The sequence below is a fragment of the Pipistrellus kuhlii genome, unplaced genomic scaffold (assembly GCF_014108245.1).
Source record: "Pipistrellus kuhlii isolate mPipKuh1 unplaced genomic scaffold, mPipKuh1.p scaffold_m20_p_2, whole genome shotgun sequence".
NCBI lineage: Eukaryota > Metazoa > Chordata > Mammalia > Chiroptera > Vespertilionidae > Pipistrellus > Pipistrellus kuhlii.
The window spans coordinates 53682313-53708620 of NW_023425515.1; the positions used below are offsets into that span (position 1 = coordinate 53682313).

Sequence of the window (26308 nt, forward strand, 5' to 3'; positions counted from 1 at the left end):
GAACCGAGGCATTGAAGAGAAGTTAGAGACGCTGAGATTTCCAGAACACTGTTTGGAATAGTCAGCTTTGGGCAGTTCCTCACAAGCTGATGCATCCCCCGCCCCCTTAGTTCCTATACCTACTGCTTCTCACAAGACAGGACAGTTTCTGGAATTTCTAGCAGGTGAGCGTTTGATAGACCAGCAATAATTTTCCGTCGGTGCAGCCTCTGCTCACATATGCTTCGAAGCAAAGTTTTTATTAAAATGCGCGAATTGAAAATAGTCTCATCTGGTTTGTGTACTTCCATTTAATCTTCGCTAGCAACCAAATATAGTCTCTTATATTTACCAATCCCTACCCTTCCTTTATTACTTTCTAGATGTAATTCAGAACGTCTACACCCCTTATTAAATAGAATTCTGGGATTTAATAGCTGGTGTATAGAGCAAGAGCAGAGCAGACTTTTTGGACACTTTTCAAGAATCCAGTGTGGAGTCACTGTCAGCCATGGTGCTATGGCAAGCATCATGATGCCCAGTATTGAGGTAATGGATGGGGTATAACAAGAATGCCCTTAGGGTGGTCCTGGAATGTCCTAAAACACAAGCCTGAACTCTCAGATAAGGACTTCATCTGGACCCTGATATGAGTGGGTCCGCCACTCACCATGGGCTGTAAGAACTCAAAGCTTCCACCATTTGATGCTCCAGTTTGGCTGTTCCAGGAGTCACACTTGGAGCCCGAAAGGATTTCGGCTCCACCAGACCATGTTGCCACTAGAGCTGCTTAGCTTAAGCCCTATGCCTGCCTCTCCATCCACAGGTGATCAGGACTTTGCCCTGTGTGCTTACTATGCTCCTTGCTAAGCTTGCTCTATCATGTAAGCTCCCCTTTTCTGCATGTAACCTGTGTGTAACCCTTTTGGTTCCTTGGGGAGGTCACCTCTAATAAAGCCTGCATTATGGAAAGACACAAGCATGTGTGACCCCTTTTGGGGATGCTCCCTTGCTCACGACAGCTGGCATTTTATAGTAAGTCAAGAGAAATGACTGACTAGACTAGCTGAATTAGTGACAGTGCCAGAAAGATTTCTTTGGTGTCTGGGAGACAGGATTAGATTCAGCTCCCATCATGACACTTACTATTGTACATTGCATCACAACTTCCTATTCGCTATCTTGGTAGACTAGCTTTGAGGTCAGAGACCACATATATTCATCTCTTTGTGCAGGACCTAGCCCAGTGTCTGACAGACAAGGTGTTGAACCAAGAATTCAGATCCCCTGACTCCTGGCTCTGGCTCTAGGTTGCTGATTATCGCATATAGGCTCAGGTGGGCATCAGTATAAAATCATAAGGCCTGAAAGACCAAGAAAATGGATGTGCACTCTTAATAGTCTACATGTAGAAAAAGCTGAATGCTTAAGATACTCGATCCCAGAATCATTCTGAGATGAGGGAGTACTTACGAGTTGTTGGGCAAATACTAGTGAATTTATATACAACTCACATATTCCCAGTACTCCCTACCTTGTATGTACAAAGGAAGTTGTATTAATCAACTAATTTCACTATCTCCATAGCTGCCTTTTCCTTTAGGTGATTGGAGCTTCATTTGTAAGGTTCCCTTTGCCAGCCAATACCTCAAAAAGTTCCTAGAACCTTGGCCACTGCTTAGTTCATCTCAGCTCCTAAGTATCTGTCATGCTTCCACACTCCTGTTTCTCCAAACCCCTGGATTTTACTCTCTTTTACCACCAGGAAAAAGGTCTCTCTGTGAGTGGTCTGCTTTTTGAAGGGTCTCAGAGCTAATGATAAACCAAAAAGTGTTATGAACCCTAGCTGGTTTGGCTCAATGGATAGAGCGTCTGCCTGCGGACTGAAAAGTCCCAAGTTTGATTCCGGTCAATCCCCAGTAGGGGGTGTGCAGGAGGCAGCTCTCATTATTGATGTTTCTATCTCTCCCTCACCCTTCTTCTCTGAAATCAATAAAAATATATTTTTTTAAAGTATTATGAGGTTTAGGTGGGCCACTCTGTTTAACATACAGCTCTCTCCTCCCCAGGATGTGCATCTGCCACCAGAATAAAGGAATCCAGGAAGGATTTTAAACACCTTGTCTGTCAGACACTGGGCTAGGTCCTGCACAAAGAGATGAATATATGTGGTCTCTGACCTCAAAGCTAGTCTACCAAGATAGTGAATAGGAAGTTGTGATGCAATGTACGATAGTAAGTGTCATGATGGGAGCTGAATCTAATCCTGTCTCCCAGACACCAAAGAAATCTTTCTGGCACTGTCACTAATTCAGCTAGTCTAGTCAGTCATTTCTCTTGACTTACTATAAAATGCCAGCTGTCGTGAGCAAGGGAGCATCCCCAAAAGGGGTCATGAATTTTCTTTCTGGAGTCAAACGGTTCCAATTCCCTGCCAGGTTCACTAGGTACTGCCCATGTCACATTAGTCTGTTGTATTACATGTGACATAAACTGTTTCCATAGGTAGAATGAATGTTGAGAACTCCCAAGAACCACTTCATTTACCCATCCCTCAGCGTGTAACTCAGTTTTTACCATCATGAAATTTCCCTTCTGCACCAGATGAAGATTCCTTATTCCTCTAAACTCCAAATCCATTGTCTTTGTGAATAATTGGCCTTATAAACAACTGACCTCGTGTCATTTTAATCACCTTCTTTAGGATGCCTCTAATATTGTTATCATTTCAATGACAGAGCTCCTTCATGATAGGTATCCTATTGTAAATATTTTCTTATTTCCTACTGTTTGTGCTCAGTAGATGCTCAAAAAGTATTTGATAAATATTATGTAAGTAATTATAATTGCACCCCTCTGTCTCACTCACACCTTATCTCTGGATGCAGTAGACTTACCTAAAGTGAAGGCATCTTTAGATGCATGGGAAAATAGGTTTGTATGTATATGTGTTCTTATTCATTATCAGTGTAGAGGTGAAGGATAGGGATAGCCTCTTTGGAGCTGACCCAAAAGGAGCCCATTGTTTTTTGTCTTGGGAATATTAGGCTGAGAGAGAACCCAGCAGATTCTGAAACTATATACAGTAGCACTCTAGAGATAGTTCAGAACTCTTGCTGAGATTTCTGGAGTTGCCTTGCTCTCTACCCTTCCAACTACTATGAACCTTATTTAGATCCTTTAAGATGTCTTCATATCCTTTTAATATGTTCTTTTGCTTAATCTAGCTGGAGGCTGTTTCTGTACTCAGCAACTTGGAGAGCCTGACCTAACAGTGGGATAGGTGGGCCACTGACAACATCACACAAACCATACTTGCCAAATAAAGAAAGGAAAAGCATGAACTGTCTTATCCAAGTATCCCACTTCATTCAAGTAAACTAAATTATATTTTTTCCTTGAAAAAAAAAAAAAGAGTGGCCTTTAGCTCACTGAGGAGGAAGGGTTAAGTTTGGAACCCAGGGAGTATAAACAACAAACAACCATCAGAAGTTATAGGGATAAAAATTATTTTCAAAAACATACATTTTACATATTGTTACACACCTTCCTCATACCATCTACACTGAGGTAAACAGGTAATTATAAAATCTGAGTAACATTTGCTGTATTTAAATACAAAGATGCCCTTACTGGTTTTGCAAAGGGCAGATGATAATTTGCATTGTTCCAATTGTTAATCTCACACAGTCCCCCTTTGGAGCCAATGGCCAGGCAATCTGTAAATAGGAAGCCAACTGTCTCCATCCATACACCCATTCGCCAAGACACCCTTCCAAAAAGACTTCAGGGTCTACTCTGTGTGAGGCACTCACTGCACTGGATAATGGAGACATCAAAATGAGTAAAACATGATTCCCACCCATCAAGAAGCTTGAAGAACAGCAGTCAAATAAGTACAGTACAATGTGATTGCATATAATATGGGCATGAGCAAAATATTGCGTCTAATTGGCAAACTGTGACTCACGAGCCACATGCAGCTATTTGGCCTCTTGAGTGTAGCTCTTCCACAAAATACCACGGCCTGGGCAAGTCTATTTTGATGAAGTGGTGTTAGAAGAAGTTTAAGTTTAAAAACTTTGGCTCTCAAAAGAAATTTCAATCGTTGTACTTTAATATTTGGCTCTGTTGACTAATGAGTTTGCCGACCACTGGGCTAGAGGAATGAAAGAGAGGCCTCAAAGAAAAGGTGATGCTTGAGCTCATAGAAAAATGTACTTTCAGCTCCTAATCCAAAGGACAAAATTTTGTTCATAGTTTAGTGAGAGAAAAAGTAAAATACAGAAAGAATGACATCTATTAGAACCTCATACTGACAAGGCAAAACCATAATATATATAACTCATAAATCTGGAGCTCCTATCACTACACATATAGCACCTAAGGACACAATCCCCATTAATTGCTAAAAAAAAGTTCAATTTTAAATGTCTAGCCTATTCCACACAATGGTCTTAGCAGTGATATTTAACTCCTAAGAAGGTCTTTATGTTTACATTTTTGTGGAAGGGAGTTTAAAAGGCCGTTTCTCACAAACAGAATAAAATCCTGATTTTATATGACTGAATCTCACGTTTACTCATTTCGAAATCAGTTAATACCAATCTGTTCTTAGGAGTCAAAGGAAAAGAACTGATTTCTCTGTAGAAAGGTTGGGCTTAAGGGATAAGGATGGTTCTAAGTCATCAGACTATCTGAGTTTTAATCTAATTATTGTTCTTCATTTTTGACTGTTAGCAGGAGCATCCCGAGAGATTAGACTAATATTTAATAGTAAAAAAAGGGGAAAAGCAGATCCTGCAGGGCAGTGAGAGTGTGGACTGCTGCCAACTGAAGGGGGATAATATTAGGGATGCGCAAGGAGTGAACAGTTGCTGTCCTATGCACAGTTCCCTCAAAGAGTGAGGACTCCTTCCTAACCTGATTAAAAGGTTTATGTATTTTTTAGAGACCATAAAAAGAAGGGTATGAAGGCACAAAAGGAACTTGAGATCCAATTGCAATTATCATGCAACTGTTCCCTTTCTATACGGCATTATAGGAACCTCCTGAGTACTAAAGAGTTTATGCTTTTACAGAAGGGGTCTCCTATGTCACTACATGGCACAACTACTGCTTACTTAGACCTTGCAAAAAATAATCCCCAAGTACTTTTCATAGACCCTATAGGGCTTCCTACATTAAAATTTAGCATCAAAGATCAAACCTAGAATAATTGCAGAAATGTGGCGATGAGTTGTACTAGTTCCAAATGATTGAGTTTCTGCTCCAAACAGTGGCACAAAGAACATCATCCCATGGACACAGTCTGGTTCACAGTGATGTACGTATATATGTGGATGACCTGAGGCACAAGCTGTGATTGGTCCTAAGAAAATGAAAGGTAGAATCGGGTACAAAACCCACATATCATGATTTCTGGTCCTTGTTCAGCCAAAGCGTTGAGCTGCTTCACATCTGTATTATATACGTGTTGGATCTTTCTCGAGACTTGCTCTGGGTGCAGCATGACAAGGAAGACTAGATATTTGTCTTGGTAACAGTAGTCAAGGTATAGTTGCTACATTCACGGTAAGTTTCCCATCACAGGGTATCTCAGATCTGCTGCCACAGAGAGGACTTTGATCCCGATGATGGCTATTAGAGTTCAGTTTTCAAAATTTTGGGGTTAATCTGATCATAACCTTTCCTTCTTGTTACATTATAGGACAGGAATTTAGAGTATTCAGTCAGCAGGTTCTCCCAGTAACAGGTGATGTCATCCATCCTCAAGTGGTTCATAATGAAATGGCTTCCTCTAGAGACAAGATTAACAAGAACTTTTAAAGTACAGCATTTAATAGTACTAATAGATTATAACTGAGTGTTTACCTTGTGCTGTGCACTGTTCAGAGTACTTTATATGATTTAACTCTTTTGATCCTTAGAACCAACCGTCTCACCGTCATAACCACACATGTGCACTTAGCAATAGAACTTATATTTTTTTTCTTAAAAACAGACAGCCGAAACCGGTTTGGCTCAGTGGTAGAGCATCGGTCTGTGGACTGCAAGGTCCCAGGTTCGATTCCGGTCAAGGGCATGTACATTGGTTGCAGGCACATCCCCCCGGTTGGGGGTGTGCAGGAGGCAGCTGGTCGATGTTTCTCTCTCATCGACGTTTCTAGCTCTCTATCTCTCTCCCTTCCTCTCTGTAAAAAATCAATAAAATATATTAAAAAACAAACAAAACAAAAAAAACAGACATATAAACAGCCAGTGCTCAGAAAAAGTACTCAGTTATCTCAATGATTTCAGTCTACTTCTATAAAATATGGGCTTGGAGCATTTGTGAATGTGTGCTTTTCTCTCCAAGACAGCTTTAATTCGGATTATCTCTGTATAATAAAGATCCAATCCAGTTATCACCATGGTAACACTATTAATATAACTTTAGCTAGGGCAAAATAGGGATGATAAAGTGGAAAAGAAAAAATGAACAGAACTTACCTTTCAGCAATTTCTTGAGCTATGTCATCATTTGCTTTTACAAAATGCAACAGTTCCCTAAAATGGAAAGGATTATTAGACTCTGAAATATAGAGCAAGTTTATTAGCATTAAATCAGAAATACCATAGATTATAGTTAATCTCTTGGTATGTGGATGGTAGACTTTGTTTTTATTTTTATTTTATTTTAATTTTTAAAAATATTTTTTATTGATTTTACAGAAAGGAAGGGAGAAAAATAGAAACATTGATGAGAGAGAAACATTGATTAGCTGCCTCCTGCATGCCCCCTTCTGGGGATGTGCCCAAAACCAAGGTACATGCCCTTGACCAAAATCGAACCCAGGACCCTTCAGTCCGCAGGCCGATGCTCTATCCACTGAGCCAAACCGGTTGTTTTTTTTTAAAGGGAAGATATCAGGGTCCCCACAGAAACAAAATAATAATAATAAAAAAAAAGTCCCCCCACATGCTAAAGGCAATGTGTTCTAGTTTTGGGACATATTTGAGAAAACAAGATATGTTCCATAACACATATAAAAAATCCATAGTGAAGAAGATACTTCCCTCCTGTCTCTTGCTCTGGCCCCTTACATCTTGGGCCCCTCTCCCTGCCTCTTTCTAGCTCCTCCCATCACGAAAGGAAATTTTTCTGATTCCCTGGGGGCAATCTCAGGCTGTATCAGAAAGTTTCTTAGACAATATAATAATATCAAACATCCCTATCTCCAGTCTTTGAGAGATGAGAATTTTTTCACTGCATACTATCTGAATGTTACATTTGAACCAGCACTAGAGCACTTTTTCAAATTAAATCCCACTTACAGCCTAATTGGATAAAAGTTCAATTGATAGCTACATGAACCGAATAAGAAAGAAAAAGCTCTGAATGGAAAACATCATCAGGAATAAATGCCTTAGGTGGCTGGGGACTTAGAGGCAGATTACGGGAGTGATTGGATCTCTGCTTGGGAGAGAGTAGCTTACTGGACATTGGAGAGATCTGTTTTGACTGGGATATAGTGAACCCATGGCTTCAGCTGTGGATAGAAGAATTCCAGCCACTCATCACCAACGTGGAAAACAAGTGAACCACACAGGAAGAGGTGTTTGAACCGGAAACTTGCAGCTACACCTCGAAAATTAAACAGATACCTGAGAAAGAAAGAGCAGAATATACTTGGTACTATATACTTACTGCCACAAATGATCTTTTTCTTTTCTTTAAAAAAAAATATATTTTATTGATTTTTTACAGAGAGGAAGAGAGGGATAGAGAATTAGAAACATTGATGAGAGAAACATTGATCACCTGCCTCCTGCAGCCCTCCCCTTGCCCCCTCACTGGGGATGTGCCCGCAACCAAGGTACACGCCCTTGACCAGGACTTTTCAGTCCGCAGGCCAGTGCTTTATTCACTGAGCCAAACCGGTTTCGGCATCTTTTTCTTTTCTTAATCCCTTCTCCCCTTCTATGATCCCTCTTCCTTCTCCTTCCATTTTGATTTTTCAAGGACACACCAGCATGTCCCCATTGAGTTCCATAAACTCCTTGCTTTTCCAGGGGCTACAGGTTATTCTTATAAACGTCAGGATGAGAGGGAAGGGGGTGTGGGAAGCCGTGTTCCGTGGGGCCCAAGGGCAAGGATGGAGCATAGGGTAGGGACGCCTACCTGCTCTCCTACAGGGGATTGAGCGCAGGGTAGGGACGCCTACCTGCTCTCCCCTAAGCCTTCAGGGATAACCAAGGACAGGGCAGACCATAGCCCCATTGTTAGAGAGTGCGCATGATGCACGACTTATCTGGATGTTCTCAGCTAGGCTGTTCTCAATGATATCTAATCAGACGCTTGCTCTATGTATCTTTTCCAAGAATGTCTTGAGGGGCTGATGGGCGGCCTTGTCCTGGGAAAGGGGCACTTGGAGAAATGCCCAGAAAAGCCTCATAAATGTACGCTTGCAACTAATAAAGTTGCTGCAGTCTCATCATGGACTAGCAGTCCTCCTGAAGTCCCGCTTTCTCTTGTCTTTATCTCTCTTAAAACCTCCTAGCCCTACCTCCAGGACCTGTGATGCCGGCTGGATACGGTAAGGGGGACACTTTCTCCAGGCAGAGCTAGAGAGGGCAGGAGCTGGGTGCTGACTAGAAAGGATACCAAGGCTCAGCTGGAAATGATACCTCACACTTTCCTATAAGCTGTCTAGGCCTCATATCTCTAACTCATCATGCCCACCCCCTGCCTTGTTTTCCTCATAGGGTACCCCATCTGGTCAAAAGCATCCCCAATTCCCTTTTCTTGAGTCTGGTTAGTAAAACCAGGCATGCCTAATCAATCTTCAAAGAAATACTACCTCCTACAAAAAAATCTATCTTAGCCCTAGCTGGTTTGGCTCAGTGGATAGAGCGTCAGCCTGCAAACTGAAAGGTCCCAGGTTCGATTCCAGTTAAGGGCATGTGCCTGGGTTGTCGGCATGATCCCCAGTGGGAGACTTGCAGGAGGCAGCTGATTTCATGATTCTCTCTCATCAGGATGTTTCTATCCCTCTCCCCCTCTTCCTTCCTCTCTGAAATCAATATATATATATATATATATATATATATATATATATGTATATATATATATATATATGTATATATATATATTTTTTAAATCTTAGAAAAAACATTTTCTTTTCAACATGTCTCATGCATGCACCTCTGTCTCCAACCAGTGTTGCTTCCCCCTAAAGTTCCCACTGTGCGCTGTAATCAGCATTCACCTCTCTGAATCCCCCCAGCATCCCGTTCCTGATCTGGTTTTACCTGTTCTTCTAATTCCTAGTCCTGGCACTTAAATATTTTAGTTATATATGCTTTATTCATGTTGACCCTTAAACTGTGCTATTAACCTGATGAACACATCATCTAACTTCAGCTATTGACTGGGTGTGGGGTGGGGAAAGAGAACCCCGTCACCCTGATTGCCACACAGGCTCTATGGAAACAGGGACCATATTTCAGTATCTATACAATTTCCCACAGAACTTAGGCCAGAACTCAGTAAATAACAGTTAAAGGAATGATTGTGACTTTCATAAATCCCAGCTGGGCCCTGGGATTGAAATTCTCACCCAAAGTGCAGCTCTTCCAAAAGCAAAAGGGAAACCAAGAGTCAGGAGTTGGGGAAGTCTTACTTGTATTTGCAGTGATCCACAAGATGGACATCCTTAGCAGCTGGCTTTCCCAAGGTATCCTTTAAGTGAAAAGGAATGGTAGCGTTTATTGGAGACCGCTGTGCAGCAAGCAAGGCAAACATTTCAAGAACATGATCTCATTTAAGCCTCATAATAAACATACTCTGGAAACATTATTACTCCATGTTATAGATGAAGAAACTGAGGCTTTGAGAAGTTAGATTTGCTCAGGGTCACATGCCCTGTGGTCGGCAAACTGCGGTTTGCCGCTCTGTTGACTAATGAGTTGGCCGACCACTGCCTTAGGGAAAAACACTTTAAAAACATTTGAATAATGTACTAATGTCTTTAACCTGAAGTCAAAACTTCTGGGTAGGGTAATGCCTTAGCAGTGGTCCGCAAACTCATTAGTTAACAGAGCCGCAGTTTGCGGACCACTGTCCTAAGGTGTAGAGGTCATGGCCTACAGTGTATTTCACTCGATGTAAACTTGATAGACGAGGTCACAAGTGGTAGTTGTTGGGCTTAGAGGAGTAAATATTTAAACCCACTGCGAACACTTATAGGTAGTAGGATGGTCCTTACAAATATCCAGATTTTCGGCTTTTCTTGTAAAGAGGAAGATCTGGTAAACTGGGCACCTATCCCCCTCGAGAGCAAAGACTGGACCTTTATCGCTCACTCCTGTGGCCCCTGGGCCTCTGCAGCTGAGACCCCCCCATCCACACATGTCCAGCCGCCCGAGCAGATGGTAAGCTCATTGCTAAGGGGAACAAGGCCTGTTTGCTTCTGCAGCCTCCTACAGTAGCTGCTCTGCTGAATGGATACATTTTCCCCCCATATTTTTATTTTTACCTAAAGCTTCTTAAACTTCATTTGCACCCGTTCGAATAAAACTATGATATAATAAATACATCCATCTTAAAGATATACTTCATTTTTCGCACAAGAAGTTGACAATTTTTTCTCATATCACCCTCGTATCACATCATGTGGAAGTTTCAGATGAGTACATTTCAGGCTTAAACTTCTTCGAATAAGGCAAGAGGTCATAGAGTTAACAGGACAGAGATGGGCTCCAAACCAAAGCCAGTCATTGCTGGCTTCACCTTAGAATACTTGGAGAGTTTTAAATAAATCAAGATGCCTGCAGTCCATCCCTAGAGATTCTCATTCATTTGAACCACTTTTTAAGCTCTCTGGTTGGACTGTATAGTCAGGGTTAAAAACCACTGCTTCAAAACAGGGGTTGGCAGACTACAGACCATAAGCCAAATCCAGCTTATTATTTGTTTTTGGTATACAACCATAAACTAAGAATATTTTTACCTTTCAAATGGTTGCAAAAAGTCTAAAGGAGAATATTTTGACACATGAAAATTACATAAAATTCAAATTGTAGTGCCATAAAGTTTTATTAGCACACAGCCACGCTCATATATTTACACATTGTTTATGGCTGCTCTCATGCTCTGACAATAGACCTCACGATCCATAAACCCTAAAAAATGTACCTTCTGGCCCTTTACATAAAAAGTTTGTGACCTCTGGTTTAAACCTTCAAAGTACTATAAAACACTACTCAGAATATGGGCCAGGAAAGCCATGTGAGTTTGAAAAAGAATAATTTACATGTATGCTAATACTAGTTCATAGAACTTCCTCTGCATTCTTCCCATAACGAACAGGAAACCTAATCTGAAATTCTAAACCTTATCTGAAATGTTCTCTGAGCGAGAATGTTCGCTGCTTTAGTTTCTATTCAGATGATTGGTGATTACTTTCATAGACTTCCAGGCCTGGTTTTTGGTGTACTCCGCATCAACAAGTTCTGGATTTTTCCGAGATAGAAGAATGAGAGGATCTCGTTCTGGACTTGTCCTATAGAAGAAACACATGACATAAAACGATGTGCTCTACCCCATAATACCGTTCCCAATCTCTGGGACGTAAGCAGTCGTTGGACCCAATGCAATGATGGTACACATGGGTGGACAACTCACTGGTCACTTTAATAGCAGAGGAAGGGGATATTGGACACTGCAGCCTTAGGTGGTCTTAGGCTGTCCCCACTTTACCCTTCAAGGATGAGGAGAATTTGGTCCTTCTTTGCTTGCATCTGGTTTTTAAGATTATGTTGTTCTGGTCACTACAGCCATATCCCAGGGAATGAGTTCCCTTTTAGGAGCCTCTATAATCAAGAGTACAACCGAAACCAGTTTTGCTCAGTGGATAGAGCGTTGGCCTGCAGACTGAAAGGTCCCAGGTTCAATTCCAGTCAAGGGCATGTACCTTGGTTGCGGGCACATCCCCAGTAGGGGGTGTGCAAGAGGCAGCTAATCGATGATTCTCTCTCATCGATGTTTCTAACTCTCTATCCCTCTCTCTTCCTCTCTGTAATAAATCAATAAAATATATTTTTTTAAAAAGAGCTGTGTGACTACGTAATCACCACTCACCAAAACAGCTGCATGACCTTTGTTGTGTGTGCTCTGTAAGTCTAGTATAGTATTTAAATGAAAAAAGAAAAGGTTTAAAAACCCTAAGATTATATGGAGATAAAAGTGCTTGCTAGGGTCCAAGTAGCAAGTGGTCTTGACATTGGGGGCTGTCATGGACCCTCTGAGAATGTGATAAGAACTATGGATTCCCCTCTCTAGAAAAAAATGCACATATCCCCCTGTAATTTCAAGAAAGTCCTAAAACCTTTGAAGTCCACACATGGATCCCAAGTTAAGAATCTGTGATCTCAAGATGTGAGCATCAGCCAAAACCAGTTTGGCTCAGTGGATAGAGCGTCGGCCTGTGGACTGAAAGGTCCCAGGTTCAATTCCGGTCAAGGGCACATACCTTGGTTACGGACACAAAAGGCAGCTGGTCGATGTTTCTCTCTCATCGACGTTTCTAACTCTAAATCCCTCTCAATTCCTCTCTGTGTAAAAATCAATAAAATATATTAAAAAAAAAAAAAAAAAAAAAGATGTGAGCATCAGAGAAGTTGACAAGGAACAGTAAGCAGTGGCTGAAGCTTATCTGCACTTGGAAGTCCACTGCTCACAGTAAACAGAGGGTGGAATCTCTGACAGAGACTCACTGAGAAAATGACAAGCCCGCTCTCTTCACAGTCTCTTCTGTCTTCATCTGTTCAACACACATTCATTCTGTGTCTATGTGGCAGATGCTGACCTTGACTCTGGGGATACAAAGCTGGACACGGATGGGGTCCTTCCCCAACCTTTTCCCTTCCCCTCTTCCTCTCCATTTTTACAGTCTCAGTCTGTGCTCTCAGCCACGATGTGGCAGCCACATGGTCTGATGAAAAAGGCAGTCAGGAGGTCCACTGATGGTATTAACTAGCAGAGTGACTGGGCAAGGGCACAAACTACTCCTAGGAAACTGTCTTCTCTCAGGCAAGAAGACAGCTCATCTTTCTCTTCAGCGTTATATACTCAATGCCCATCACACTCGTAGCACTCTGTAAATATCTGTTGAGTTACTGGGGTGAACTTTGAATTTCAGTTCAATCAAGAGTGATTTGGCCGTGACTGGTTTGGCTCAATGGATAGAGCGTCAGCCTGCAGACTCAAGGGTCCCGGGTTCGATTCCGGTCAAGGGCATGTACCTTAGTTGTGGACACATCCCCAGTAGGGGGTGTGCAAGAGGCAGCTGATAGATGTTTCTTTTTCATCGTTGTTTCTAACTCTCTATCCCTCTCCCTTCCTCTCTGTAAAAAGATCAATAAAATATATATTTTTTAAAAAGAGTGATTTGGGCAAATAATTTGAGTTCTTATCTAGTCTAAAATTCTATGATTCTATGTTTATGTCTTAGTCTTCCTTATGAGAGAGAGTTTGCTACATCCTCAAAATTACTTACATTTTACACATTAACTGTGAGAATATCTTTGTAAAATGTCCAAAAATATAATCACCTTGATCCTCGGAAATACGCTGTGGAGTTTTTCTTTTTCCATGGCCACTGTGCTGCTGACCTGAAAACACATTTTGATTAGTTTCTATGTTTTTTTCTTAACGTTAGAAGGATGTGTTCTAACTATTTCTGAGAATAAGTTCAGAGCTTTACATTTTAAAATAAGTCTGAGCCAGGCTATTCAAAAGAAAAATCTCTAAATGTCATTCTGTTCCTTTTTGGTATTACTTTATTCTCTGGAGGTGTTAGCTCGTAATATCTACAAATCTACTGCTCCATTACTAAGTTTACAACATTGTAGGAAAAGTTCTCAAACACTAAATGACATGTTTGGGATTATTTAATTCAGAGGATTTCTTCCCTACTTTAAGTAGAGTGCTGTCGATAAATTAACAAATACAAATAGGACTGCAGAAAGTATCAAAAATTGAATTAAGGGCAAGAAAACAAATCATGTTTTGGAGACATAGGAGATGCCATCAGATTCCGATTGATTTTGCAAAGCACCCTGGCATTCTTGAAACTGTACTAAATGCTCCACAAACACAAACTCCCTGAAACTCAGCCTCGGAACACACATTACCCCGACCAGCTTTCCTTGCTGAAACCACTAGCTCACAGACACAACTTTCTTCATAGGAGCCCTGCACAAAGGTTTTCACAATGTCTTCCTCTGTAAAAGAAGGGGAGGGCTCAACTGGAGGTAAAGAGGGATTGCTGGTCTATATTGGTGTAATGAGATTAGGTTATAAACTTTAGGTGGAGATACTTTTCAGACATGTAGTGTTACATTGCTCATTTCTCTCTGCTGAGAGCACTGCTCTGTTTCCTGGCGTATCTCCAGCCCTTTCCTGCTGGTTCACCTTTCCCCAGTTCTCCAGCCCCAAACCAGCACTTCCTCATGCTCTGACCCATACTCCATTCCACCAAAATATAAATACTACAGCATTTGTTTTTTTGTTTTATGGATTTTCCAGCAGAAAAATTATGTGCTCGTTATATAAAATTCTAATGGAAAATCATCAAATAAAAGCAGAGAAAGCATTGTCAAATTCCCTTAGTCACTGATAAACACTTTTAACAATGTAATGTTTCAATCAAAAATTTCCTTCCATATCAGGGTTCTCAACTAGAGGCCATTTTGCCCCTCTCCTTCAGGGGACATTTGGCTATATCTATAGACATTTTTTTTTGTTGTTGTTGCTACTGAGGGTAAAGGCCAAAGGATGTTGCTCAACATCCTACATTGCACAGGACAGCCCCCTACAACAAAGAATGATCTGGCCCCAAATAATCCCAAGATTGAGAGGCCTTGCTCTGTATAACAGAGATCATACCACGCATAATGTCGGGTAACATTGTTATAAGGACATATATTATAGATAATAACAGCCAACACCTATATAGCACTTACTTTGTTTTGGACACTGTTCTAAGTGATTTATACCTTTATTAACTTATCCTCACAACCTTATGAGGTGGATTTCATTTTTCTTACTTTACAGTTGAGGCTTTTATAAGGTTAAGTAATTTTCCCACAATCTCACAGATAAAAAGAGCCAGGGTTTAAACCCAGAGTCCTTGTCCTTAAGCCCTAAACTAATTTTATTTTCCACTCACACATGGTATGTCATAATTTGTTTCTTATGGGTGGGCCTTTAGGTAGTTTCCAACTTTTTGCTTTAAGAAACAACACTGTAGTGAGTATTCTCATACATCTTTGAACACTTATCAAATGAACCCCTCGGGATAAATTCTAGAAGTGAAATGACAGGGTCAAAGGATATACACACTTTAAATTTTGATATATTTTGCCAAACTATCCAACAAAAAAATGTATTAATTTATACTCAGATTTTTAGTATACATTTCCTTGGTGTCTGGGAAATTTGTGCTTAACATGCATCATCTCTATTTTCTTTCTTCCTCATTCTTTCTACCCACCTACCGACTTCTTAAAAGGCCAACCTTAAGACTTCTTCTCCGGGCAAATGCTAACAGTGGCCACCACACTCTGGGGTTGTCCCAGCGCTCTTTGATTACTCCCTCCTCTCAACCCCCTCTCCCGACCTCTGACAGTAGAGAGTGAAATCTTTAAATCTACAGGGACAATGAATTCTCCTATAGAGTGAATAATCAATCAATGGGAACAAACTCCCCAAAAATTATAAAAATAGAAAAATGGCAAGCCAATGCAGTTGGATAATAAGCAGACTACTTAAGTTTCAAGGTAAGAAATAAAATCACATAGCCTGAGATTCTAAATGGAAGAATCTAAGTAATAAAATGGCAATTCTATAATTCTATATAATAAAAGCCCAATATGCTAAGTGTCTGGTCACCTGGTCAGCTGTTCAACCAATCAAAGCATAATATGCTCATGATTTGCTAAGGCTGCTCAACTACTCACCATAATGTGCACTGACCACCAGGGAGCAGACAGTTGACTTACTGACCAGTAGCTTTGCCATGCATTGACTACCAGGAGCAGATGCTCTGACCGGTAGGTTAGCTTGCTGCAGGGGTCCAGCAGTTCAGGACTGAGCAAGACGGGCTGGACACTCCCTTGAGCCTTCCCATGGTCCCTCCCCAGATGACCAACTTCTCATGTACCTCCGTGGCCCCTTTAGTGCACTAGTGGGTTCCCTCAGCTTGGCTGTGCCCTCTCGCAATCCAGGACACCTCAGGAGAAGTTAGAAAGCTGGTTTCAGCCCAATCCCACAGGCAAGGCCTAGGGACTCCACTGGTGGACTAATTCATGCATCAGGCCTCTACTCATAAATAAATTAAGTTGAAGAATATAAGGGGAAGTTATAAAAAAAAATTCATCTAAGGTTAGATTTTAAAACATATTCTATCTCACTATAAATTGCTTATTAACTTACAAGGGGGGAAATAGTAACTACACAATGAAGGAAATGGATAACACCTTGACCAGGTAATCAAAATCACCATCACTAACGAGGGGTGGATGGATGAAAAATAACTTATGTAGTAAGTAAATACAGTATTTGGACCAGCAATGCATTAACTGAATCTGACCTGAGGAAATAGACAAAACCAAATTGAAGAACATTCTGCAATCTTCAAAATGTAAATGTCATGAAAGAGAAAGACAGACTAAAAAACTTTCAGATCAAAGGAGACTGAAGATACATAACAACTGCATGCAATATATGATCTTGGACTGTATTTTGTACTCGAGGGGGAAAGCACTGTATAGGGCATTACTGAGACTATAAAGTGTTGTATCAATACTGTTTCCTGAATTTTGTAAGTAAGCTTGTCTTTGAGATATCTAGGGAACATTGATGCCCACTCCACCCCCACTTAAAGGACTTAGCTCTAAATTATAAAGTGCATTTATATTTCTCCAGGTAATGTTCTATCCTCCCCCACAACATGCTCATTCATTCTTTCCCTCATTATAAATAATTCACTCTTAGAGAATCTTAAAAGTATAAAAAAGTTCAAAGAAGAAAAGACTTATATAATCTTCTACAGAGGTACTGCTGATAGCTTAGAGCAGATTCTTCTGTTCTTTTTCTATGGATACATAGATGATTTATGCACAGGTAAAATTGCTTTTGCCATAAACAGTTTTTGTCTTTTATTTTTAACTTAAAAGTTAGTCATTTTAAAGTAATTGTTTATACTCTACTGTTTATTTCAAGAAGACCCATGAAGAGGGACAAACATAATTTCCCTAGAGGACCTACCTTATCAGATCATCTCTGAAGAGGTCCCACCGTCCAAGGCCCATAGGATAAATTGGCCAAACAGCAGGCCCCCCTTCCCAAAAGGTCCAAGCAGGATACATGATATCATGGTACTCTGATGTCTTCAACAGAAACAGAAAGGTCATTCTAAATCAGTTGCACAAGAGAGGGAAAAGCAGCCAACTGCATTCATGCCACAGGATCTGGACAAAGGCCTTGCAAGCCCTACTGCCACATTGTCAAAGATATAGCTTCCCTAGTCTGCGAAGTCTGGACTCCAGACACTAACGGGCAAAAATGATCATGAGTTAAATTCATAAATTTGAAATTGCATTGAAGGCCAACTTTTCCAGTTCCCCAAAGTTCTGTTTTTCTAGAAGACATCCACTGTCAGGGTTTCTAGTTTAAGGAAATAATATGCACAATTCAAAATGATTACATAGCTCTCTCGTCTTTTAACTGCTATTACTTTTGGAGTGTATGCTGACTCACCAGTTCTTGGTTATTTCCTAGATGGGTCTTTTGAGAGCAAGAATTGGGAAATACAGTGCAGTGGTTAAGAATGAGGGCTTTTGAGACAGATCATCTGAATCTGAATGCTGACTCCACCTCTTTTCAGCTCTAGACAAATTAGTTAATCTTTCAATGCCCAGTTTCTTTATCTTTATAACTAGAGGCCCGGTGCACAAAATTTGTCCTTCAGCCCAGCCTGCACCCTCTCCAATCTGGGACATCCCTCTCACAATCTGGGACTGCTATCTCCTAACCACTCGCCTGCCTGATTGCCCCTAACTGCTTCTGCCTGCCAGCTTGATCACCCCCTAACCACTCCCCTGCTGGTGCAATAGCTCACAACTGCCCTCCCCTGCTGGCCTGGTTGACCCTAACTGCCCTCCCCTCCTGGCCATCTGGTGTGAGGGTGTGATGGCCAATTTGCGTATTACATCATTATTATATAGGATGGGAGAAATAATATCAAAAATACTATCTATATAACAGGTTTGTTTTGAATATTAAATGAGTTAAACATGTAAAAATTTAGAACAGTATCTGACACATACTGGGTACTCAATAAGTGTCATTGCTACTCAACACTGTGGCACTGTTGAACTCACATTAGATGGTCAATAAATTCTTGGTTACTCATCTATCAGGGTTAGAAGTGCTGATGGACAGAAGGGGTAAGAGGTGTTAATCCCACATCCTTTGAAAAAAGTTTGAAACCATTTGTTTCCTTTTTATGGTTACTTCTGTTAAAACTCTAGCCACTCACTCAATCATTATCCTGATATGCCAAGTTGCGGGTTCAATCCCCAGGGCACATGCACACAACCAATGAATGCATAAATAAGTAAAACAACAAATCGATGTTTCTCTTTCTCTCCACCCCCCCCCCCTGCCCGCCTCTAAAAAGAAAAAAAAAATGTGGCCACTCATAAACCTCTAACTCTACTCTTTTTTCCATTGGAATTACAGATGCAGTATGCTGTTTTCATTCTCTCAAATACTTAAAAATGTATTTGAGCAGACATAGCTGCTCAATAGAAGATGCACAATTACTATAAAGTTGACAGTCTAAAATGCCTTCTTTGGCCCTAGCCAGTTTAACTCACTGGATAGAATGCCCACCCATGAACTGAAGGGTCCTGGGTTCGATTCCAGTCAAGGGAATGTACCTCGGTTGCAGGCTCGATCCCTGTGCCAGAGGCAACCAATTGATGTGTCTCTCTCACATCGATGTTTCTCTTTCTCTGTCTCTCCCCCTCCCTTCCTTTGTCTCTAAAAAATCAATGAAAAAAAATATCCTTGGATGAGGATTTAAAAGGAAAAAAAAAAAATCCCTTCTGAGGGAATAAAGATGAAAAGGAAGTCAGTATACTGATGGTCATATTTTATTATCCGCAGAAACAACAGGTAAACAACAAAGTCCTCACTGACTTACTATTTGCTCTTCTGGAAGGCTTTCATGACAAACAATGGGACCAAGCACTTTTGAGAACTGAAGCTAAGTCATGGGAAATGCACATAAATGTGCCTCAGACCACGTGCAATTCAGGAAATAAACAAGTCTGGAAGGAAAGTAAACTGTGATAAGAAAAAGTGTGTGTGTGTGAGGGGAAAAGTCCCTTTGCTTTGGAAAAACCAAATCAAAAACAATGTTCCTTTTCTCAAAGTCCACAGGGTTTTCCTAAACCTACTCTTCCTCATAGAATCTTCTACCCACTCTCTTTTAGTTCCCCCACCCCTGCCCTCAAATGCATTCAAACTCAGTCTCTAGGGATCCAAGGCCCATCCCCGCCAATACACCATTTACAAGTACCCGAGCACTGGCAAGACATTAACTGTCCCAAGTTCTACAAGCCCAAGATGTGTCCTAGTACTCCTTTCTTTCCATAACTAGTCCTGAAGACCACCCTCTCGCAAATCCCAGGCCTATCCCCTCAATGTGCTGGTTGAACACAAACTGTGTGGAGTGATCTAACACATTGGGTTTCACTGTTAGCCATGCTGGGCCCCTGGGATACAGTGACAAATAAGCCAGATGTTACCAAATACTGTGGCTGATGTATATATTATAGGAGCTCAACAAATATTTTTTAACCCACTGTGCACCATAAGTTTCTGTAGACGCAAGTGGCAGACCTTCCCCACATGCCACGCACATCTATAAAAAAGATGGCAGCCCTGACTGACTTTAACATCATTGTTCGTGAGAATTTTCAGCTGAAAATATTCAAGAACACCCAACTTATGAGTAATATATTTATTTTTACAATATTCATTGCAAACTGATTTTTTAAATTAAATTAAAAGTATCATGGCGTGTGGGGATGGTTTCCGTTTTGGATGCCAGGCAGTTAACTGGTTAAATGTGCTCTCTAATTTCAAGCCCAAAGCTTTCTTGGGCCTCTCTCTCTCTCTCTCTCTCTCTCTCTCTCTCTCTCTCTCTCTCTCTCTCTCTCTCTCTCTCGGATCTCTGAACCCACCTCCAAGGTCCACTAGGTTCTTCCGGCCTCTCTTTCCCTACTCTCTATGTAGCTCTATAGACACTTAAGCCATCTCACATTACTTATAGATCTTCAACCCTATCTCCTCAGTCTCATTGCTCAACTACTATGAAACCAACAGGGACAAAGACCCAATTCTGGATCTCAGGCCCGTCCTCACCATGACCCATTAGACTCTGTCACAGGACAATCATCTCCTGCTCATATCCTAGAGCAGGCTGGGGAACATCCAGCCCACAGCAATATAAGGGTCTCGAAATCATTTGGTCTGGCCCTGCCAAGACATTAGGGATGAATTAATTAAATGTTTGACAAAATATTGCAGCTAATTTTTAAATTGAGAATTTTTTATGGTCCGTGAATGATGTTATGGATATCCAAATGGCCCATCCAGTGGCTCAGTGGTTGAGCATTGACCTATGAACCAAGAGTTCATGGTTCAATTCCTAGTCAGGGCACATGACCAGGTTTTGGGCTCAATCCCCAGTGGGGTGTGTGCAGGAGGCAGCCAACCAATAACTCTGTCATTATTGATGTTTCGATTTCTCTCTCCCTCTCCCTGCCTCTCTGAAATCCTAATATATAAAATCCTATATAGTAAAAGGCTACTATGCAAATTGACCAAATAGCAGAATGACCAGTTATTATGACATGCACTGACCATCAGGAAATAGACAGACACTCAATGCAGGAGCTGTCCTCTGGTAGTCAGTGAGCTCCCATAGGGGGAGTGCTGCTCAGCCAGAAGCCGGGCTCATGGCTGGCGAGTGCAGAGGCGGTGGCAAGAGCCTTTCCCGCCTCTGTGGCAGCACTAAGGATGTCCTACTGCCAGCTTAGGAGCGGGCCTAAGCTGTCAGTCACACATCCCCCAACGGTTCCTGGACTGAGAGAGGGCACAGGCTGGGCTGAGGGACCCCCCATCCCTGAGTGCACAAATTTTGTGCAAAAGGCCTTTAGTAATAAATAAATACCCAAATGGCCCTTGGCAGAAAAATAATTCCCACCCCTGTCCTAGGGGATCACCTCACATCCCCTCATATGGCTCTTCCTATACTCACCTTGCTGAAGGAGAAGACTGGAATGGCAGGCTCCATCCATTTAGGAACCTGAGGATAATCTCGAACATTGATCACCATCTCCATGTCAGGAAGGTGCCCGATAATTTCCAAAATAAAGTGTTCCACACCGCTGCATCTGCCAAACAGAAATGCCATTGATTCACCAGACCAGGGCCTGCTCTAGGACAAGGCACTGTCCCAGGCACACTTTATTTTATTTTATTTTTTAAATATGGTTTATTAGTACAACATTTTTTAATATATTTTATTGATTTTTTTTGCCCCCCTCCCTCCCTCCCACACATCTCTTCCCTCCCCAGAGTTTTATGTCCATTGGTTGTACTTATATGCATGTATAAAAGTCCTTCGGTTGATCTATTATCTCCCCCAGATCTTCCTTCCTTCCCCACTGTAATTTGACAGTCTGCTTGTTGATTTACTGTCTCTATATCTATATTTTGGTTCATCAGTTTATAATGTTCTTTATTATCCACAAATGAGTGAGGTCATGTGGTGTTTCTCTTTCATTGATTGGCTTATTTCACTAAGCATGATACAACATTCTTTTTTTATTTTTATTGATTTTTAGGGAGAATGGAAGAGAGAGGGAAAGACAGAGAGTGAAACATCAATATGAGAGAAACACATCAATTGGTTGCCTCCTGCACAAGCCCTGACCATGAACTGGGTGGGGAAGAGCTTACAACCAAGGTACGTGCCCTTGACCGGAATCGAACCATGGGACCCTTTGTTCCACAGGCTGATGCTCTACCCGCTGAGCAAACTGGTTAGGGCTCCAGGCACACTTAAAAAAAAAAAAATGTTTTTAGCCTCCTGCATGCCCCCTACTGGGGATTGAGCCTATAACCCTGGCATATGCCCTGATCAGGACTTGAATTGGTGAACTCTCGGTGCATGGGATAATGCTCAACCAACTGAGCACACTCGCGGGGGCTGGAAGTTTTATTTACTAGTATATACAAGACTTCTAAAAGGGTGGTTTATCTTTAGTTGTATCATCAGTCCATGGCCATCCTGTCACCCACATCTCTCAGCCCACTGGTTCATAATTTGTAGCTCCAGCCACTCCTTGTGACTTTCCACCACGTTACTGCGAATACTTGGTGTCTAGAACAATAGTTGGCCTTTGACAATCCATGCTGTTCCTCCACCTTCAGCACAGCTCACTCCTGCTAGGTCTCACGAGCCTGTGTCCTGCAGCTACAACATCCAAAGAAGAGAAGAGACAGAGCAAAGGCCAGTATAGCCAGTGACATTCCCAAGCCTCACGAAGAGAGAGAAGACAGGCTTTGATGTAGGAGAAGGGAGGATAGGAGTTGGCAAGAAAAATTCCCAGGCGAGGAGAGCTTGTCATGTGAGGAGGAACTGGCCTGGGCAGGGGGTGTGGGGTGGGGTGTGTGTGTTGGGGAAGGGGGGTGTCCTCTTTAATGGGCTTCTCCATAAGGACAGAATTAAGTAATCCCCTATGTAATAAGGCCAGAAGATATATTGATCAGCAGCCTCCTGCACACCCCCTACTGGGGATGTGTCTGCAACAAAGGTACATGCCCTTGACTGGAATCGAACCTGGAATCCTTCAGTCCGCAGGCCAACGCTCTATCCACCGAGCCAAATGGGTTTTGGCTGCCTCATAACTCTTACCTTGAGGGAAACATGCAGTCATTTTCTCGGTATAATCTGTTCTTAATGATCTGATAGTGAGTTCCCAGCTTCCGCCTGACTACCTCCGCCATCTTCTCCCTTGAAATACCTCCTCGGAAAGGAGTCAGATCCTCTTCTATGACACTAGGAAAGAACGGGAATCATCAAGGAAAGCAGGCCCAGATAATGGCACCGTTCTGCCTACGTCCTTGGGTGTAGGGTTAGTATTGAAGAACATAGTAAGCTGAGGGAAAGAATAGAGTGCAGGAACGAGTATCCTTATCCCCAGAAGCACCTTAGGGAATCTAAAACATCACCAACATCAAAGTCACCAAACGGAAAAAGCAAGTAAATTTCTCTTCTTCCTCCTCCATCTTCTTCCTCCTCCCTTGCCTGATGCATATTCCACCTTCCCTACAAGAGCCACATCCATGGGCTTCCGTCACTGCAGTCCCACCGACGTCCCCTCCTCTGAATCCCACTGAAGGTATAGTTTATGCTTTGCACTCTGACACTGTCTGACTCCCTTGTTCCGGTCTGTCTGGCTTCTACCCACCCCACCCCAAACCATAGCAGCCTAACAGCAATAACAAAAAATTACACAATTTTTTTTATTTTAATGATTTTTTTTTTTTTTTAAAGAGAGATAGAGAGATAGAAACACTGATGGGCTGACTTCTGCAGGCACCCTCCTGAGGATTGAGCCTGCAACCCTGGCATGTACCCTGACTGGGAATCGAACTGTGATCTCTTGGTTCATGGGTTGATGCTCAACCACTGAGCAACACTGGCCGGGCAAATTACACTATTTTGGATTCCTTTTATAAAGTTCAATACAGAGTAAGTTTTTAATAAGTATCATAAGCACTAGGTGAATTTTTTGAGGAGCTGTCGAGTAACACAATGAGGAGCTAAAGGGCCCTGATATTTGGCTGATGATGCGGGATCTGAGACCCAAAGAAGGCAAGTGGCTGGCCATGGGGATAATGAGTGGGAGTTCTGAGACTAGAAGTGGTTATTGCTTTTGGAGTAATCTTTCTTTCATGCTCCAGCCCTAGATTGCATACCTTAAAAGTAATATGCAGGAAAGGTATAATTAGATTAATTTATAAATACATTCATTCCTTCAATGAATATTTATTGAGTACTTGCTGAGAGCCACACCAGGGATATCACCGTGGATATGACATAGACCTTGACCGGAAGAAGCTTTCAGTGAGGAAAACAGATGAGCACAGGTACTGACTCGGAAGGAGTGGCAAAGCAGACACCACCTGGGGCTCTCCCATCCAGAGCATTTTTATTCCCAAGAAATAGGAAACCACCTCGGGAACCCCATCTGCTTTCACAAGCAGGCTTGGCACTCTGACCACAGCAAGCAAGGCCTCTTAGAGACCTTAGGGGACTTGCTTGTGACAAGAACTGAATTCTCAAAGACAAATAAATCAAAGAGCTGACTCACCCATGGTAGCAGCTGCAGTTTTGACTTGAACACGGTTGGTAATTCTTCAAAGCCCTGTTAATTTGGTCAATAAACACTTTCCATTTGGAACCTTCAAAAAAGGGAAGTAGATGAAAGTTAACCAAGTATCCCAGAGCATTCTTACTTAACTAGAGGCAGACAGGCAGAACCAATAGAAGGCCAGAAGTTTTAGGCAGCCCGCTTCCCACCCCGCCGGTGGGCACGGAAACCTAGGGAGGATTCCTGTAACTCTCCAGCACTCCAGGCAAGTCTGCTCCTGCACTCGGCCCTCAGGCATCCAAGAACCTGGAAATGTCTCCAGCTTCACGCCTGGCGCTCAGAAGGCTACGGGTATACTGTACCGGTGAGAGTAACACCGATTTCCACCGGTTACTAATCAACCCGAGTCCTACAAAGAGGATAAATGAAAAGCCACGGACAGGAGCCCTCGCTTCATCTCCTCTGGCAACGGTCTGAGAAAGCACACACCACACGGAGACACACCCCGCGCACGGATTTAACCCCCCGGTGTGTTTTAACCGGGGTGCAGAGTTGCCAAGCGCGCCCACGATGCCTGCGATGGATGGATGACCAGACAGAGGAACTCCTTCTCCTCCCCACTATCACTGGGAATCCCGAAGATCCGCTTCCTCTCCAGGATCCTGAGTAGCAGAGGCAGCGCCAGACACCCGCTCTGCGCCCCAAGCCCTCCTTCCTCCCCACCGCGCATCCCGCCGCCCCGGTGCCTGGTGCCCGGTGCCCAGCTCTGCGGGAATCGCGGCCAGAGCGGAGCAAAAGGCAGGAGAACGCCAGCCCCGGCTCCGCTCGGCCCCCCTCCAGGCCCACCTGCCTCCTGGCGGCCCTGCCCGGGAGGCAGGAGCAGCAGCGGCAGCAGCAGCAGCCACAGCCCCAGCGCGCGGCGCGCACCCCGCTCCATCGCCGGGAGCCGCTGCGGAGTCCCCGGGAGGCCCCCCCCCCCCCCCCCCGCCCCTCCGCGGAAGCGCCGCCCCGCACAAGCATGGGAGCCACACCGCGTGCGCGGGGCGCCCCACACAGAGATGGCGGGTGGCCTCCTCCGCCTCCTCTGCCTCCTCCTCCCCGCCCCCAGGTCCCAGCCCCGGGCGGCTTCCCGGGACTGCTGCCTGGAAAAGCCAGGATTTCCTCCCACCGCTCTGTGCACGCGCAGTTCTGCAGGCCGGGAAGTCCCGCGCCTTTGTTTAGAGCCAAGCTATCCGGTTCCGCTATCTAAGGGGAACCAAGAGTTTTTGCCTTTTGGGATATTGATTTCAAGCTGTGTATCAAGAAACAAAAGACTCAGAAAGAACCTTTGTCTGCCTAAACGGTTCCGATGGAAAGGCCTGCTCCAGGAAGGGGATCCTAGTGTTCGCCTTAGCGGGGTTTGCATTAAGGGTGGTGAATGCAGGGCTTCAGGCAGGCCCATTAGCTAGATACCCACCGCGTCCCGAAGTTTCTTGAGTTACCTTGTAAGCGTGTGTATTCCACTCTTCCTCAAGGACTGGTAAGTGACCCATTCTCACTCCTGAAATCTAAGATCCCTCATCACCCCCACCCCTGCCTTTCTCCTCTGTTCAAAATGTGCCTATGTCCAACCATGCCTCACTGTCTTTGGAATTTTCATGCTTATGTCAGTTCCCAATGCACATGTATTAAAATTTTATTTTCTCCTGTTAATCTGTTTCTCTTCGTTTGATTGTTGGCCCAGCTAGACAAACTAGAAGGTGGGAGGGGGAAAACACACACACACAAACATACACACACATATATGCACCACACTATAGTGTATAGTCACTGTTAGACCCAAAGG

At 42.8% G+C, this 26308-nt stretch overlaps 1 protein-coding gene across 1 annotated transcript; it reads right to left on the reverse strand.

Moving 5' to 3' along the window:
- Positions 1-4266: 4266 nt before the first annotated feature.
- POGLUT1 (protein O-glucosyltransferase 1) lies at positions 4267-25455 on the reverse strand. Its single transcript, XM_036447460.2, has 11 exons — positions 25330-25455; positions 24484-24574; positions 23022-23165; positions 21360-21495; positions 17294-17415; positions 13576-13635; positions 11426-11525; positions 9645-9703; positions 7459-7626; positions 6472-6528; positions 4267-5779 (listed from the first exon to the last, which is right to left on the reverse strand). The coding sequence occupies exons 1-11, from the start codon at positions 25418-25420 to the stop codon at positions 5623-5625; spliced, it is 1185 nt and encodes a 394-aa protein (XP_036303353.1). The 5' UTR covers positions 25421-25455; the 3' UTR covers positions 4267-5622.
- Between the last annotated feature and the right edge of the window lie 853 nt (positions 25456-26308).